At 40.1% G+C, this 18,982-nt stretch overlaps 1 protein-coding gene across 4 annotated transcripts; it reads right to left on the minus strand.

The window, feature by feature from the left end:
• Positions 1-2,543: 2,543 nt before the first annotated feature.
• Positions 2,544-18,982, minus strand: LOC306869694 (neuroligin-3-like; the record flags this gene model as incomplete). 4 transcript variants are annotated; one of them, XM_079416558.1, is made up of 7 exons in its annotated part: positions 2,544-3,426; positions 4,622-5,289; positions 5,852-5,976; positions 14,322-14,507; positions 16,582-16,737; positions 17,449-17,502; positions 18,517-18,982. In XM_079416558.1, the coding sequence occupies 7 exons, from the start codon at positions 18,980-18,982 to the stop codon at positions 2,544-2,546; spliced, it is 2,538 nt and encodes an 845-aa protein (XP_079272684.1). The 4 variants fall into 4 exon arrangements, with proteins under 4 accessions (XP_079272684.1, XP_079272687.1, XP_079272686.1 ...); XM_079416561.1 differs by lacking the exon at positions 17,449-17,502 and having other exon boundaries at positions 18,517-18,925; XM_079416560.1 differs by lacking the exon at positions 17,449-17,502 and having other exon boundaries at positions 18,451-18,925.

Raw genomic sequence — 18,982 nt, forward strand, 5'->3', positions numbered from 1 at the left:
CAATGTTTAGATATTATCACTGAAAAAGACAAAATACTAAGAAAATAATTTTTGCAGTGCAATTTTAGTACATAAATACACATTGAAGTAATTTACTCGTTGCCTTTGTTGTGTTAGTGAAGAAATCTCACAGAGGTTTTTTATAAAGGTTGCCTCAACTGCAACTCTAAAGCTAACTCTCACAGAAGATTTAAAGCTAAATATTTTGCTGATGTATGAGCATTCAAATAGTGAGGAACACTGAAATGTTTTTGCTTTTGACATTTTTCAGGGCAAAAAAAAATTTGATTTCAAAAGTGCAGTCAAACCTGGACTTGGAATAGCACACAGTTGTATGGAAAAAAAGAGAAGAAGCCCAAGGGTAAGAAGATAGGCTAATAGATTTTTAATTTTGTGTGAAATATCCCCATACAAATATTTTGTTATAGACCTATTTAAATTTGTCCTGTAGCTCTAAGATTTTCTCAGGTTCAGCTGCCAGGAAACACACAAACTGACACAATGTACCTTGAATGCGCTGTAAAATGCAACAAGCGTTTCTCGCGAGATAGTGTCAAAAATGCGTATAAATAGCATGCCAAAATAATATTGAAAACTCGTGGTACTGATACGAAAAAATGGACTTTGGCGTATATATGACACGCGCGTGTTTGGCGTGAATATAATACGCAGTTTTCGCGTGCATATGATACGCATCTTCCCCACAACCCTAACCCTACCCATCTCGTAGCATATATATACGTCAAAATCCATTTTTGCGTTTCAATACAACGAGCTTTCGTTTTATTATTTGGCGTACTATTTACGCACATTCATGGGATCGGGTAGCAAAAACTTCAGTCTGCAGACTCCAAATCAATCTTGATAAACGAGAAGCAGGAATTTTAGGCAAACTCAATATTTACTGCAAATTTGAGGCAGAAATGTACAGAGTATAAAAGAACAGACTTCTGCAGGCCGTTGTGCTGACAGACCTCAGCAGGTCACCATCATCCAGCAGCAGAGACACGCTTCTGCTTTCCGACTCCACGCATTCATTTGCCATCCATCGTGTTTCCTCATCAAAGTCCAGATGAACTCAAATGGTACTGCAAATTTTTTTTTATAAAGCTGTTGATCTTTCACACAAACACGTTAACAGACAACTTTCTGCTTGTTACCAAGGAAACTGTATCGCACAAAAATCGTGGCAGGGGTGGTTAGCATGGGTAACATGGAGAATCTAACCATCTGGCAGGATATGACACCAGGATTACACGACCGTATCCCCTGTGCAAACTCTGTGCAGCTCCATAGTAAACACGATAATTTAGAACGACCTTCATCAGAGAAGCGCTAGCTGTGTTCAGTACAAATCACCACATTCATGTTTTATAGAAAAGAACAACATCGTAAATTCTCAGCAAAGCGCGAGTGTAATATGTAATATCACAGCATGAGTGATGTCCTATCACTGATAAATACAGAAAAATAAATGCAATGCTTTCAAATTGAGTTCGAACATCTTCACAAAACATATCGAACAAACTCAGATACAATACAGATTTCAAATGATCGAAAAGCATTTTCACAAAATGATAACATTTAGCAAGAAACGAATTATTTAAAGATGCTTAACTTGAAAATTGTACACATCGCTCATGAATAATCGTCGCACGCGTTCTGCTCTTTAAAATACGTTTGCGTAATCTACAACTAAATGAATAGATTATACCAAAACTAAGATGCACGATGCACCCGTTCATAGAGAGAAAAGGGGAAAAGAAAGAATGAAAGAGAGAGCGAGCGAGAGAGAGAGAGAGAGAGAGAGAGAGAGAAAGTTAGAGAGATGTGGTATAAAATAGTACTTTTTTGTGATTATAAAGAAAGAAAAAAAAGTTTAGGATTCAAAATCAATCGGGCTTCAAATGACCTTCCTTGCTATGGATATAATCTGAGTTTAAAAACGATTAGAAATATTTTTTTTTCTGACACATTCAAAAAAGCTGTCTGTACATTGACGTTAATATATGTTATACTGTACAATAGCCATTAATATGTTTGTTATTACAGGTTATTATTATTACATATCTTATAATAAGTGCTTTGTTGGTCCGTATTGGTGAACCACTGATGGGACTCCAGCGTTCCCTACTGTTCTTGCGGATCAAACCACCTGCGGGGTTTTTAAGAGTCTTGCTGTACCACCTAGAGGCGGCAGCGGTACTACAACTGCTCCTTTCACCATCTTATTGCACAGAAAAGTTTCTTAACTGCTCATATAACGTGAAAGCTGACAAAAGTCAGACGCGTATGAAGCAGTGAGTTCATACTGAGCCGAACTGTTTATGTTAGTGTGCTGCGGTGACACTTCCTTCTGGTTTATACTGATGGGCTGCACTGATTCATTCTAGGTGATTGTGCTCATGTTATGTATTGGGTTCACCTGCTATTATACTTTTGAATACTGGTGAACAGTTTGCACCTGCTTGATCTGGTTTACAGTAATAAGGATTTGTGGAATGCGAGTGTTGCGTGTCGGCATGTGGAGTTTCTGTTGCATGTTATACGCGTGTTGTGGAGTGTGGGTGAGGCAGGGTGGTAGAGTTGTATCCGTGTGTGAAAGTGTTGTAAGGGTGCATGCTGGGATACCCCATCAAAGAATTGGGCGACATGGTAATGGTGTTGGGCGTCATTGTAACACTATTGGGCGTCAAGGTGACCGTGTTGGGTGTCATAGAGCCGCTATTCGGTGTCATTGCGACAGAACTGGGCGTCATGAGCGGGATGTCATCCGGCGAGCGGCGGAGCGTGAGGGCGTAATCCCGCGGAGATGATGCCGGGGTCAGACGGAGAGGGTCGCACAGGGACCCCTCCTCTTGGTTACCCCCTGAGATGGAGGTAGGCATGTAGCTGAGGTCATTGGGCGGGGTCTGGCGCTGGGGGGCGGCCTGAGGGGGCGTGTCCTGTCGGCTCCGTTTGTCCTTGCGGTAGTAGAGCGCAGCAAAGGCCAGGACATTGAGAAAGAGAAGCGAAGCTCCGACAGCAATCGTGACGCTCAGCTCTGTGGAGTAATCGCGTGGGTTTGCGATGACCAGCGGCCCACTACGTGCTGTGGACTGGGGGGGCTGTTTACCAGGGGTACGAGCCTTGTTGCCCCCCGGGCGAGGTGTGGCACTGTGGGAACTGTGTGTGGTCAGAAGAGGTGGGACCCGTGTGGTGGTGGATGTGTAGTGAAACATGTCATGCAGGTTGTACAGGTGAGGTACCAGATGCTTCCAGAAGGCCACTTTAGTAGCTCGATAATGATCCCGAACACGAGGCTTCAGCCCAATATGCAGATATAGCTGATCATGAGGACTGTACTTGGCCCATGTCACTTCTTCAAAACGGTTTGCCTTGGTGTGGATGAACTTAGTATCCTGTGGAACTGGCTTGTTCGGATCCCTAAAAAAACATTCAGACACACATGCAAAAAAAAAAAAAAAAATTAATTACATCTGAACTAAATAAACAGTGTTAATTTTTTTAACAAATCTGAAAATTAATTTATTTTCCCTCATGCCGCATTAATTATTTCTGTTCCTTCTTGCTTTGACTGAAATGGCATTTAATTTAGTCAGCAAAATTAACATTTAAGCTGATGAAAGTGTATCAAACTCTAACAGCAAACTTAAAAATTATTTTCAAACTTTTTGAAAAATGTACACTACTGTTCAAAAGGCTCAGTAAGATTTTTTTAAATAAATAAATGTATATATTAATCAGCAATGTGACAGTAAAGGCATTTATAATATTACAGAAGATTTATAATTCATGTAAATGCTGTTCTGTTGACATTTTTACTAATCAAAGTATCCCGGAAAAATATATCATGATTTCCTCAGAAATATTAAGCACCACAACTGTAATAATAAGAAATGTTTCTTGAGCACCAAATCAATATATCAGAATGATTGGAAGACTGGAATAATGGCAGATGAAAAATCTAAATTGACAGGAATAAATTACATTTTAAAACATTAAAATAGAAAACAGTTTAACATTTTTTTTTATAATATTTCACAATATTAGTTTTTACTGTATTTTTTTTATCAAGAGACTTATTTTTGAACAGTATTATCAAACATATAAAAGATTTATGAATACATACAAAATGTGAATATCAATGTGAAAACCATCCCTGTTGTGAGCTAATGTATTCGTGTGTTTAAGCAGGTCATCTACAGGTGCACTGTTTATAATGCCTCTTTATTTCCAGCAGAGGGCACTGTTCCATTGAGTTAAATGTTGATGCCCTGATTTACATTGAAATTTACTTACATCACTGCTCCTCCCACAACTTCTGCTATGCTCCCTGTGACTGACTTCAAGGTCACAGTGACTATTCACTAATTTACCAGTCACACCTGTTTTATCATTAACTGGAGGCTGGGTAGGATGGGAGCTACATGTATTGTGACAAAATGCATTATTATGCATAATTAATTATGGCATTGCATAACTGATTATAGAGTTCCATAAATACATAATATTTTAGTCCAGAATGTCACTCATAATGTTTTGGTTTGTGTTGCTCTTTTGCATTTTGATTTGCAAAAATGTATCGCTTGTGCCATTTATAGAGTGTGTTCTAATTTACCCAGTCTTTGCAAAGTTGGTCCAGTAGGTCATGACGACGGCACTCAGCATGATATCATTGCGGGAGAAGTTGCAGGGGAAGAGTTCCGTCGGACCAATAAGCGGAATGCCAAACACATAGGGCAGCTCATCGCCGTGTGCGGCGTCCGCCCATGGAGGCTTCATGGGGCTCTGGCAGTGATGATAGAATGCATAGAAGAAGGTCGGAGAACCGTAACGTGCATGCAGGTCAGCCGTCACCACAGCTGGTTCCACCCACTGGTGATCTGTAAACATGGCCACGAGGGTTTTACGACGGGTTTCGGGATTGTCTCGATCAGCCCAGTCTGTGTACATGAACTTTATGGTTTCTCTGAGAGTGTCCTTCCCTTCTGGATAACCGTAGAGACCGTCTACAAAATCAGATACCGTGAAGTCAAAATCCGAGCCAGAAACTCCGCCCTCCTCTGGTTCCACCACGCCCTCTACAAAGCGGAATCCCTCCCCCTGGTTAACGCCCAACATGATGTCATAGTTAAGGAACTCGCCCTGCTCCATGAGCACTTCAGGGTCATCTGGGATGAGGTCACCGTCAATAACAGGGCCAAAGGCCACATGGAAGCGTGCTGGCTGAATTTCCTGCTCCACCAGTTCCCTGTAGCTACGCTTCTGCATGCAGAGGACCAGATCCTGCATAAAACACACACATGCAGCCGTTACATCAGCCTCCATGCCTATACTGGTAAAAACTGCAAGTCATAAATAGGTAGACACTAAATTTTAATTAAAAAATTAAATATTTTTTATTAACCAAAACACTGGGAACCAAAAACAATGCCTTAACTTTATCCTGAGCAGATGTAGCAAGGATGAATTATGTTTATCAAAAGTGACAGTGAAGACATTTTATAATGTTACAAAATATTATTTTAAATGTCTCTTTTGAACTTTCATTTCATCAAAGAATCCTGATTGAAAAAATGGTTTATCATAGGAATAAATTACATTTTAAATATTAAAATAGAAAACACTTATTTTAAAATGTAACATGACACAAGATTACTGTTTTTACTATGTTTGATCAAATAAAGGTGAGCATAAGAGACTTCTTTCAAAAACATCTTAAAACAACGCCCCAAATTTCTGAACAGTATTGTCTCATTTTAAGTGCATTTATTGCAATTTGTGATCCTGTTTGTTGCAATGTCTGCAACAACTCACAATACTCATAAAATTCCGAGAAACATCTTACTTGTGTGTCAAGGACATTACAGCCAACGCGCTCTGCGAGGAGACGTGTGTATTTCACAGGCTGATAGTTCACTGACCAACTGGACAGTGCTGAGCCACTCTGAATGATGGCTCGGTGAAACAAACCTAGAGAGAGAATACAGAATGTCAGAAGAAAATACAACAGTAAATGTCATGCCAATATTCCAGATCAGCAATTATATTAGTATTGTATCCTCAAAGGGCAGAGCTGCAGTATCATGAAAGAGGGGTCCATCCACATCCTGGGCTTTCTAAGAGACTGTCTAATGTCTTCTCTATGTGAGCCTCACAACCTTCAGCCAAATCATTATATATTTCTCATCCACTCCACTCTAAATTTTTTAAATGAGATGCTTTTAAGATAGTGTCAGCACATGTTGGACAGATCATTTCTTCTTACATCTGAGGAACAATCTGTTAGGTTCAATGTTAGAAATGATTTTTTTTTCTTTTATTAAGGGGCACTTCATCTCCAGGCATCTTTGCTTTTATGCTGGCATTTTTTCCTTATCATGTAAGAAATGCTCCAGCTGAATCCATTATGGCTACAGATTAATTTTGTCTAAGAAAAACTCTATATTCAATTAACAGATTTGTATTTAGTTTGATAATATAAGATCAGTAGGCTTGAGCTTCAACCCACGATATTCAACTCCCATCTGGTCGGTGTTGAGTATTTTTTATCATTTAATACTTCACATTCAACTGTCACCTCTGAGGCATTGAATACAGATATCTGACAGCGATGATGTCTACAAAGACACTAATCGCAAACTTGATAGGCCTAGAATACAATATCATGGCCACCAATATCATCAGATGTTCTCCGCAAAGCACGAATCATGAGTCATCACCATTGTGGCCTTGAGCAAGACACCTCTACACACAGATTGCTCCAGAAGGACTGTTGCTGTATTGAACTCATGTCATGACTCTATGGTGGCATTGTATGAAAGTCATGTAAACAAGTTCCACCAACCTTGAACATGGGATTAAAGGGCACCTATTATGCAAAATTCACTTTTACAGCATTTAAAAGCAGCATTCAAGTAAGAAATGTCTTCTTTTTAAAGATATAGAAGTTATTCATTCCAGAGCAGTGAGTGATTTGGGTCATTTGGGATTTGGCGGTTTGGATCATACTAACAGCGCAGACAGCAGTATAGGTACTGTATACACATGTGGTCAGAATTGTTGGTACCCTTGGTAAACATGATCAAAGAAGGCTGTGGAAATACATCTGCATTGTTAATTCTTTTGATCTATAATTAAAAGAAATTCACGAAAATGTAACCTTTAATTGGAGAATAAGAATTTAAAATGGGAAATATCATTATGAAATAAATGTTTTTCTCTAATACACATTGGGCCCAGTGACCCATATTTGTGTTGTTTTTAAGGTTTGTTTTTGGATTATTGTATGGTTGGAGTCAGTCACTTATATGATTTTTTTATCTGTTGGTATTTGATAGAATCAGTGATGCCATGCATGTCCAGGACCTCCAGCAGAAATATAGGCCCACAACATTAAAAATACAGCAGTATATTTCATTGTACACATGGGGTACTTTTTATCCCTGTGTTCACCAAACCTATCTTGAGTGTTTGCTGCTAAAAAGCTCATTTCTTAGTTACATCTGACCATAGAGGCCAGTCCCATTTGAAGTTCCAGTCGTGTCTGACAACTGAATATGTTGAAGATTGTTTTTTGGTGAAAGCATTTTCTTTTCTTGATTTTTTTCTTGAAACCCTCCCAAACAACATGTGGTGATGTAGGTGCTGTTTGATAATTTGTTTTAAGGTTTCCTGACCCTGAAATTCAACCTTTTTCTGCAATTCTCCAGCTGTGGTCCTTGGAGAGTCTTTAGCCACTCAAACACTCCTTCTCACCATGTATTAGGACGATATAGACACACGTCCTCTTCCAGGCAGATTCATAACATTTTCTATTGATCGGAACTTCTTAATTATTGCCCTGATGGTGGAAATGGGAATTTTCACTGCTCTCGCTTTTTTTCACTTTCTAATTTGTGAAGCTCAATTATCTTTTGCTGCACATCAGAAATATATTATTTGGTTTTTCTCATTGTGATGGGTGATTAATTTGGAATTTGGCCTTTGTTTTCCCTCCTATTTATATTTCTGTGAAACAGGAAGCCATGGCTAGGTAATTTCATGTTCATAATCACGCTGGTGTGCTCAAAGTTGTGAATATGAATGGGAATATATTTCAGATATATTTTACTCATAAGAATTTCATGTGGGGACATACAGTGGAACGAAATGTCGTGCCTCGCAGGACCACGGTGCTACATAAATACAGACATACAACAATGAAGTAAAAAAAACACTATAAACCTATACACAACTAACCTACTGACAGATTTTAACTACAAGTATACTATATATAAATATTTACCCTATACAAACTAAAAAAATAAAAGATAAAAAATACAAACTATACGAATGCTTCACATAAATACTGTACATGTGCAAAGAGAAACATTTTGAGTCAAGCAGCTGGTTGGGGAACAGTGCAGGATGATTTGTAGTGCATGAGCATGTAAACATACATATATTGCTGAGTCTTTTGTGGGATTGTGTACACGCAGCAGTGTGTGTAAAGTGTCTAGTGCACATAGAGGAGAGTGTGTTACTACAGGTGGTTTGTACAGGCCCACTCACCTGTGTGTAGCACACTTCGAATTGCACAAAAAAGTTCCATACAGTTTTTTCTTTGGTGTGGTAAGGTTTGGGGTGGGGGGTGGTCCATGTTTCAACAGGTAGGGGTTTGCATGGGGTTTCAGAGGGGGGCGGGGTGGTTTGAGTTCAGGGCTCTCACAGCCTGGGGGAAAAAGCTGTTGAGCAGTCTGGCGGAGCTGGCTCTGATGCTCCGGTACCATCTTCCTGATGGTAGGAGCTGGAAGAGACTGTGGGAGGGATGGGTGGAGTCGTTCACGATGCTGTTGGTTTTGCTGGAGCATCATGTAAGGAAAATGTCCAGGATGGAGGGGAGAGGGGCACCGATGATCTTTGCAGCTGTGTTCACTGTCTGCTGGAGGGTCTTGCGGACAGCAGCACTGCAGTTCCCGTACCAGACAACTGGTCAGCACACTCTCAATGGTGCCCCTGTAGAATGTGGTGAGGATGGGTGGAGGGAGACTTGCTCTTTTCAGCCGGCGGAGAAAGTGTAGGTGCTGTTGTGCCTTTTTGGAGAGTGACATGGTGTTGGTGGTCCAGGTGTGATCCTCTGTGATGTGCACCCCCAAGAATTTAGTGCTGCTGTCCCTCTCACAGTCGAGCTGTCGATGGTCAGTGGGGGGTGGTCAACGGAGTTTCTCCTGAAGTCCATCACAACGTCCTTTGTCTTCCCCACATTGAGGGACAGATTGTTAGTGCCACACAATTCAGCTAGCTGTGCCACTTAATCTCTGTAGTGCGTTTCATAGTTGTTGCTGATGAGACCTACCACTGTTGTGTCATCAGCAAACTTGATGATGTGGTTGGAGCTGAACTTGGCAGTGCAGTCGTGGGTCAGCAGTGTGAAGAGCAGTGGGCTGAGCACACAGCCTTGTGGGGCACCTGTGCTCAGTGTGGTAGTGCTCGAGGTGTTGTGGCCGACACAGACTGACTGAGGCCTTCCGGTTAGAAAGTCCAGGATCCAATTACAAAGGGAATTGTTAAGGCCCAGCAGGTTTAGTTTATTTATGAGCTGTTGTGGGATTATTGTGTTGAATGCCGAGCTGAAGTCAATGAACAGCATTCTAACATAGGAGTCTTTATTTTCTAGGTGGGTAAGAGCCAGGTGGAGGGTGGAGGAAATTGCATCGTCCGTAGAGCGGTTTGATCGGTATGCAAACTGGAGCGGGTCGAGTGTGTTGGGGTCAGTGCTATGGGACGGTAGTCATTTAGACAGGACTCAGGTGATTTCATTGGTACCGGTATGATTGTTGTGGATTTGAGACATGTGGGGACGACTGTCTGGCCCAGCGAGGTGTTGAAGATATCTGTAAGCACATCTGTCAGCTGTACAGCACAGTCTCTCAGAACACGGCCAGGTATGTTGTCAGGACCCGCAGCCTTGCGTGGGTTAATCCTAATGTCTATTTCAGCGCAATAGACATGATAATCAAAACCAAACACGTTTTTTAGCAGTGTATCTGAGGTAGGGGTTGGCCGATCGATCCTAATATCGATAATATCAATACCAACGTTGGTATTGGTATCGGATCGATGCTTGTCTGATGAGATTGATACTCTAGGTTAATTTTCTCTCCCCTACATTTAATACATTGCTTAATATATTCAACAAAGAGTATACATGTCTGTGTGCGTGTATATGCCACTCTTTTCCCGTCTCGTATGCAAACATTGCTCCTCTCCTGCTATGCTGTTGCGTTGTCATGCCATCACGTGACTCAGCGGCTCCAAGTGCAAGCAAATACTTTTGGCTACAGCGAGAGATGGAACGGTAGAAATTCGCTACTGTAGTATCAACAACGCCAACTTATCCACCTTATTTTTCAATGCGGAAGTAAGCTCTTTCTGTGAATGTGCGAGACTTCATTAGGCATGGTAGGGAAATAACGAGAAAAATAACAAAGTGCAATAAACGGTAAAAATGTTTGTGCTATCCACTATGTGTGTTTATAATTAAGACAAAAAATTAAAATAATACAGTAAGAAACACCGGCTTGCAATATCAAGCAGCAAAATGAGCTGTTTTGTACAGCTAAAAATTGCTGAAAGCGGATGAGATTGAGCTGAAAATTCACAGACACATTCTGGGGACATCTGATACTTATTAAATCTTGTAATAAAGGGCATAATAGGTGCTCTTTAAAGCATTTCAGTTCTATTCAGTTCTACTATAGCATATCCGCAAAGACAACCCTTCCATAACCAGCACATGCATCTCTGACTCGTGCAAATTACTCTACAAGGAAATAGTGGAGAAACAACTTCAACAGCTACATCCTACTGGGATGACCAGATGGGAGCTGAATTTTTCATGAATTCCTAGATTAGGGGTTTTCATCTTTTTTGCCAATGACCCAAAGTTGAATATATATATGAATATATATACATACATACATACATATATATATATATATATATATATATAGAGAGAGAGAGAGAGAGAGAGAGAGAGAGATAGATAGATAGATAGATAGATAGATAGATAGATAGATAGATAGATAGATAGATAGATAGATAGATAGATAGATAGATAGATAGATAGATAGATAGATAGATAGATAGATAGATAGATAGATAGATAGATAGATAGATAGATAGATAGATAGTCATGGCCAAAAATATCAGCACCCTTGCAATTCTGTCAGAAAATGCAACACTTCTCTCAAGACATTGTTCCAATTGCAAATGTTTTGGTATTCACGTGCTTATTGTTTTTGTTTGCACTGCAACAACACAAAAAAACAGAGAAGAAAAGTCTTTCACACAGAACTCAAAAATGGACTGGACAAAATTATTGGCACCTTGTCAAAATTGTAAGAAATAATTGCTTTTCAAGCATGTGATGCTCCTGTAATTTGTATTTAGACACACCTGTGGCAAGTAACAAGTGTGGGAAATATAGTAATCACACTTGCAACCAGTTAAAATGTAGAAAAGTTGACTCAACCTTTGTGTTGTGAGTCACACTAAGCATGGAGAAAAGAAAGAAGTGTAAAGAGTTGTCTGTGGATTTGAGAGAAACAATTGTGGTAAAACATGGACAATCTCAAGGCTACAAGTCCATCTCCAGGGATCTTAATGTTCCTGTGTCCACTGTGCGCAAAATCATCAAGAGGTTTACAGCCCATGGCACTGTAGCTAACCTCCCTGGACGTGGACAGAAGAGCAAAATTAATGAAAAATTACAACAAAGGATTGTTCGAATGGGGGATAAAAAAAACCCCCGATTAACTTCCAAACAAATTCAAGCTGATCTACAGACACAGGATACAACAGTGTCAGCTCGCATTATCCGTTACCATCTGAATAAAAAGGGACGCTATGGTAGGAGACCCAGGAGGACACCACTGCTGACACAAAGGCATAAAAAAGCAAGACTGGAGTTTGCCAAAACTTATGTGACAAAACCACAATCCTTCTGGGAGAACGTACTGTGGACAGATGAAACAAAAGTAAAGGACATCATGGCACTCTTTACAGAAAAATAAATGAGGCCTTAAAAGAAAAGAACACAGCCCCTACAGTCAAACATGGTGGAGATTTAAAGATGTTTTGGGGTTGCTTTGCTGCTTCTGGCACTGGATACCTTGACTGTGTGAACGTTATCATGAAATCTGATGATTACCAAAGAATTTTGGGGCGCAACGTAGTGGCCAGTGTCAGAAAGCTGCGTCTCCACCAGAGGTCATGGGTCTGCCAGCAGGGCAATGACCCAAAACACAATTCAAAAAGCACTCAGAAATGGTTACAAACAAAGCTCTGGAGAGTTCTGAAATGGCCTGCAATGAGTCCAGATCTGAATCCCATAGAACACCTGTGGAGAGATCTCAAAACAGCAGTTGGGAGAAGGCATCCTTCAAATCTGAATGACCTGGAGCAGTTTGCAAAAGAAGAGTGGTCCAAAATTTCAGTAGAGAGGTGTAAGAAACGCATTCATGGTTACAGGAAGCGATTGATTTCAGTTATTTTTTCCAAAGGGGGTGCTACCAAATATTGTTAAGGGTGCCAATCATTTTGTCCAGTGCCTTTTTTGGGTTCCGTGTGGATTTGTATCAGATTTGACTTTTCTTCTCTGCTTTTTGTGTTGTTCCAATGCAAACAAAAAATGTGATTACCAAAACATTTGCAACTACAACAATTTTCTGAGAGAAGGGTTGCATTTTCGGACAGAATTGCAAGGGTGCCGATATTTTTGGCCATGACTGTATATGTGTGTGTATGTATATATATATTTAGTGCCTAATGTGTAATCTTTGCACACTGGAAACTGAATTTCCTCTATTACTGTCATGTAGAATATATTATTTTATTCAATCAAATGAAACAGAATCCACATCAATATGCAGATTTATCCTTGTCTGCAGAAGAGCTTTTCTAGTAAACAGTAAAATAGATTTTTAATTGTTTCAAGTCACTGTATATTTCACTCCTCCTGGAACAGTGAGAATAATTTTAAGATAGCTTAAATCCTAATGACTTAGTATCAGCGTATTTCAGAAACCACAGACAGCACAGCTAAAAAGATGAGGAGGGGAAAGAGAACTCTGAGGCTCGAGGAAGAGGATGTAGCTTGAGTCCAATCATTTTGAACATCTACATAAATGATACAACAACAGTGGCGTTGCAGTCCGCCATCCCTGAACTCACTCTATACACACTGAAATCAAATGTCTGCTCAACAGAGATGACCTGGTTCTGCGGTCCACGCAAAAAAAGAATGTAGCAGAGATGCTCCCGGTAATTGCAAAAATTTATAGTGACAGTCAATTTGGACAAAACCAGAGCTATGGTTTTCCATAAGAAACAGGTTTTCTGGGAAATGGATAGCAGTTGTGGTGGCGGTACAATACACAACCACCTAGAATCTTACTATTTAAATAAGTGCACCTGGGTTTTATTCTGGGTGTAAATACATTCAGTTAGAAAGAGCTATAAAATTAAACGGCATGAACAAAATCACGGTTTTCTAAAATATATGACCAGCAAATGCATGGATAATCTGATGGAACATCTGATCATACAACTATCATATGGATATGAAATAGAGGGACCAGTTGCAAATTTTAAAAACTGATATAAAGAGGGAGAAACACAAAACAGTGAGACAATGGGAAAGAGATGTTATCAATACTGTACGGTGAAGCAAAACGATGATGTAGGATCAATTTCCCTGCAGGTGTGTGTGTGATTGGCTCTGATCTCTGTAAAACACACTTTGCACACACGCCTTGCAGTGACAGACACACCTACACACACTCGAGGCCCACAACAGAGGGATAAGGCTGATGAGGCAAGAGACGAGTTACCATGGTTACAGCAGAGATTACCGTGGTAACAGAAACTGGGATGTGACAGTGGTCATGGTTGCAGAGGCAGCTGTCTCAGCAGTTACGGACTGCAAAAATACACTGTACGTGCCTTACAGAGACACCCCTTTAATTACCTACCATAAGGTGTTACAATAAGAGGTATAATTAAATAAGTCCAATTATAGAAAATTACTCAATTACCAGTGAGCTGGACAATTTTTTTAAATTTGTATTTTCAAACAATTCATTCATTATGACTGCATAATTAATATTTTTAGTGTGGTAAGTGCACTTACTGTCACGTCCCACTGTTTCAACACATTTCATTATCTGAATATAAATGCTCGGACCAGCACTGAAGAGAAAATCACTGCATCTGTGACATCATATGTTAATATGGAAATTAATCATTAATATTATTTGAGGTGCGTGAACTCTAACCTTCAGAATGGTGTGAAAGAGTGAGCAAACTGACACAGGACGCTCCGATTCCTGAGCCAAACACAGTCACACGGCCTGGATCACCGCCGAAATATCCAATATTCTTGTTGATCCAGCGGAGAGCTTGAATCTGATCCAAGAGACCATAATTCCCTTTAGCAGCCTGGTCACCTGTGCTTAAAAACCCTGAGAGAAAAACACAGGACAGAAAGATTTGACAAAATTGTTCTGACTACTCATCAATGATCTTGAGAGTGAAACTTTCAAGAAAATCTCTTGTTTTTGGCAGCTGAAAATAGTAAGAATTTACTGCAGTTTAAAGAAACAGAACCACTCATGAGATTGTGGGTATAATTTTTTTGTTTTTTTTGTAATGATGCATAACAAATCGTTGAACCCTTAAAGGTGGGATATGTAATTTTTCAAAAACGCTTTAGAAAACTGAGTCGGGGCCGAGTACCAAAACAAACTTGTAGCCAATCAGCAGTAAGGGGCATGTCTACTCATGATATGGAAAAGAGAGCGTTCAGTGAACAGTCGAGCCGAGCAACAGGAAGATAGTGATGGCGGATAAAAAACAAAAGAGGAAAATGTTTGCGGAACGATAAGGCAAGAAGTAGGACCCGTGTAAATATCGGATCAGCTTTCCAGTGCTGGAGAGAACTCAAAGAGCGGAAGGCCTGTGATCGGATGCCGAGGTTTCTTTGGTTCTTCTCGATAGGTGAGTAACACCGTATCTACACTGGACGCGCCGTTTTCTGTCGGGGATTTGTCTTGTCGCGGCACGGCATCCAGTGTAGACAGCATCACTGATTATAATGACTTCTATAGAACTAATCGTTGCCTGGGTTGCGTATGCTAAGTATGTGTGGGGCGGAGCTATCAAAATAGGGGCAAGACCCTTTTGGGGTAGGGGCGTGTTTGTTTTGGTGATTTCAAATATCAACATTGGCTTCCAGAAATCGCTTACCCTAACTTTAAGTAAATATTCCCTCACAAATTCATGAAAATGGCTGGAAATCTCAGGAAAATACTGTAGCTGCAAGGGGGTTAATATCAAAAGAAAGCTGTTCATAACAAATTCTCATTGTTTCAGTGGCAGGTGTTTTACTATGTAGTGAGAGTATCAGGCATATTGGCTCTGGGGGTAACCACGTTAACTGCTGTATTTCTGCAGTTCGATTAGCACCACCTGCTGTCAGAGGATAAACTTTCATTTTTATTCAGCCCGTCTGCTGATTTTGTTCAGATCAATGTGAAAATCAGAAAAAAATTTACACAACACACAGTGCTGTCAAATTTAACTGGCCTCTGATATGAAAGGAAAAAAAATATAAATATATATTATATATATACTTTATAAATACCATAATTTCAATATCATCTTTATAAGATCCATAATTTACATTTATCTTACTCCTCTTCTTTACACCAGATTAACAGTGCCATGCTGCTTTAAAACGAGGGGGAGGCAGGGTCTTGCATAATTTGCGGGGGCTTACGCAATTTGTGTAGTAAGTGTATAGGGCTGATGGGCTCTGTGAAGGTTTGACATGTACCAGCAGGGGTAAACTGGGCCTTGCAAACAAGCCAAAACTAGACACCTGTAAAATTCGGGACATATTTGTGCAACAGGTACAAAAAAAAGCTTCGACAAGTTTATCAAACTGTAGTAAAGTCAGGCACAGTTTTGAGTGCTTCAAACATACAGTACATTTATTTCATTCAGTGGTTATATTGCAACTGGAAAGCCATCAGTGATGGTAAACATAAGATGATGCAGCTTCTTCTCTATCAGAGATGACTCTTGTTTTATAGGGTTCAGCTTTGCTGTTTTATCAGAGCTTCTTCATCTCCTAAAGATGGAAGAATTCCTCAATTTCTCTTTCTTTCATTGAAGGTGATTTTGTCTGATAACATTCGAGTAGGAACGCTGCGTTGTTTTGATGCTGTAGTCACTGAGATTAAACAGATTCAGAGCTTGTTAGAAAAGTAGCACATTAACAGCATGAATGTGGCTGTAATGGACAGATCTGCTCCCCAAAGCATTTATAAAACATTATTGAGGTCTTCTAAAGACTTGGTTGCTTTTATAATGGCTGACATGTTGCTTTTGAAGTCACAGTATCTTTCCATGCGCGTTGATCTTTTCTCCAAAACAGAAAAAATGCTGTACTTGTTAATATTCATAAATCTCTTATATTTAAGCTTGATAAACCAAATTTCATTCTAGGAAAACACTTTCCCTTATGGTACGTACCTAATATCCCCACCCTGTAGTTGAGGGTTATGACGATGACATTGCCATAGCTGGCCAGCACACTACCGTCCATAATGTTCCCTGTGCCCTCCATGTACGAGCCACCATGAATAAACAGCATCACAGGACGAGGGTCATCTCGAGAATCCCTTAGCCCTGCATTCACACACACACACACACATACAGAAGTGCACAAAAAAACATGAGGCTCTCTGCGCTCTGAAGTGTTTATCACAGCTGTTCAAAATCTCCACAGAGATCTTCTGCACCACTGACAGACTTCAGCTTTAAATAATCTATTTAACTCCTCATCATTCAGAACACAAGTGACTAAAAATAACAACGTAACCAGCCAAGAACTGCCTCCGAGACTTCCTTTAAATTACTCAATTTCTCTGAGTTTCATTTATTATAATGATTATAGTCATCTCATGGTGAAGTGTTGTCTTCAAATGCAACGTTCACAAATAACAGAGTAGGCAAGTGAATAATGTCTATTCATCAGATGGATTTGCAAATGATTGTAAACTTGAATTACTGCTTAAACTTAAAGAAAAAGCATCTAAATGTAATAATGGGACTGCATTTGAAATACTATATATACAGTATATAAAATAACTGTATATTTACAGTAGCAATGGTTGATAATATGGGCATTTCATCACACTGACGCTGATATCTAGAAAACCATCCAAAACCACCATAAGATGCAGGGCAAACACCCTGGATCATCCTGAAAATGATGCAACATTGTGTAAATATCATTCCAGATTATTCTCTCTTGCATTAACCACGACGGGATAAAAAATGAATAGGAAAAACATTAAAAATGAATTCATCTGAAAGAATGATGAAAACAGCACATACCATCATCCTCCGAACGCTCTGTGTCAGCTGACATGTCACCCGTTCTCTTTGAACCTAGAGAGAGAGGGATGATAAATTAGAAGAGCAGAAAGTAGACCGCAGAGAAACATGTGGGTGTGTTTGTGTGTGTTGGGGATTGAGCGTAAGTGCAGGATATATAAAAGCTCAGTGGACTCCTCTCTAAATTACTGTGTGATACCAACAGGGTTTCACTTTCCCACTCCGAACCCTGCAATAATAAAGCTTTCAGCATTTTACCAGGAGCAATTCACAATTCCCTTTAAATGAGGCCAAAACGGTGCTCTCAACGTTCACTCCAGTGGACACAGATGCTGCTTCGGTTCAACTTAAAGACTGCAAGGAAAGCACACAGTTGAATCTGGCCATGGGCACTGAACTTAACTTCAGAGAAGCTTCTGATGTTGCTTAGAAATGCTGAGAAACACGGGAACTGAGAGGATGCGCAGAGAACTGTAATGTTTACAGAGCTCCAGTGGAATATGTTTCATTTTATTTTTGGCATCCAACATTACAACCAAAATTCTGTCTTGGTGCGTTATGTGTGTTGCAGTGTTGGGTAAGATTTGAGACTGAAGCTTGCCAAGTTTTAGACTACTATTGATCTATAGAAGGTAAACTATAGTCAAGCAGCACTACCATTTTTTTTAAAGAAATTAATTCTTCTATTCATCAAATATGCATTGAATTATCAAAAGTGACAGTAAAGACATGCATTGTTACAAAAGAGTTGTATTTAAAATAAATACAAGTTCTTGAACATAATATTTATCAAAAATCTTATTTAAGCAACATAGGAATTGAATTGGTGATCTGTTCAGTTACATGAACTGTATGAATGAACAGATTGCCTCGAAGGAATATTGCAATAAACAAACTGAATATTCTAAAAACAATTAAAGTATTATTAAAATAGAAAAAATAGTTCCTTACAAACCCTCAAGTGGTGAGTAAAAAACCCTTAGCATATTTACAGTAAGAAACCATTGGAGTAACCATGAACCAAAACCAGTGGTGTTCTGTGTGTGTGCAGTTTGCATGTGTACTCACCGCTTTGTGTGGGTACGTATATATTAAGGTACAGGCAGTCCTCACTCTGCTCCTGCAGGTACGTGGCGACCGTGTCAAGGTTGTAGGTGGCCCAGACAGGCATCATGATGTCGGGCACTGCGTTGTGAACGGTTTGCGGGCAGACGGGAGGGAAGCGGGTGGCGTTCCGTACACCGGACCAGGCCGATGGAGCGTCAGGCGGCATAAAGCGCTTCTCTCCTACAGGTGGGGCAGCGTAAGGCACACCCAGGTACTGATCCACAGGGCCCAGACCCTCCGTAGCCACAGCCACCCGCATCCCCCTTAGTCTGCCAAGTGCTGTGTTCACTGTGGGCTGGTAGGTCAATGCTGCTGCCATGGAGACTGACCACATCAACCAAACAAGAAGCCAGCACAGTGAAAAGTTCAGAGGTCGGCGGAGCAGGTGGGTAAGCGGTAGGTAAGTTGCTGACTGTGCGTGCCACAT

Source organism: Barbus barbus (assembly GCF_936440315.1).
Source record: "Barbus barbus genome assembly, chromosome: 5".
Taxonomy (NCBI): Eukaryota; Metazoa; Chordata; class Actinopteri; order Cypriniformes; family Cyprinidae; genus Barbus; species Barbus barbus.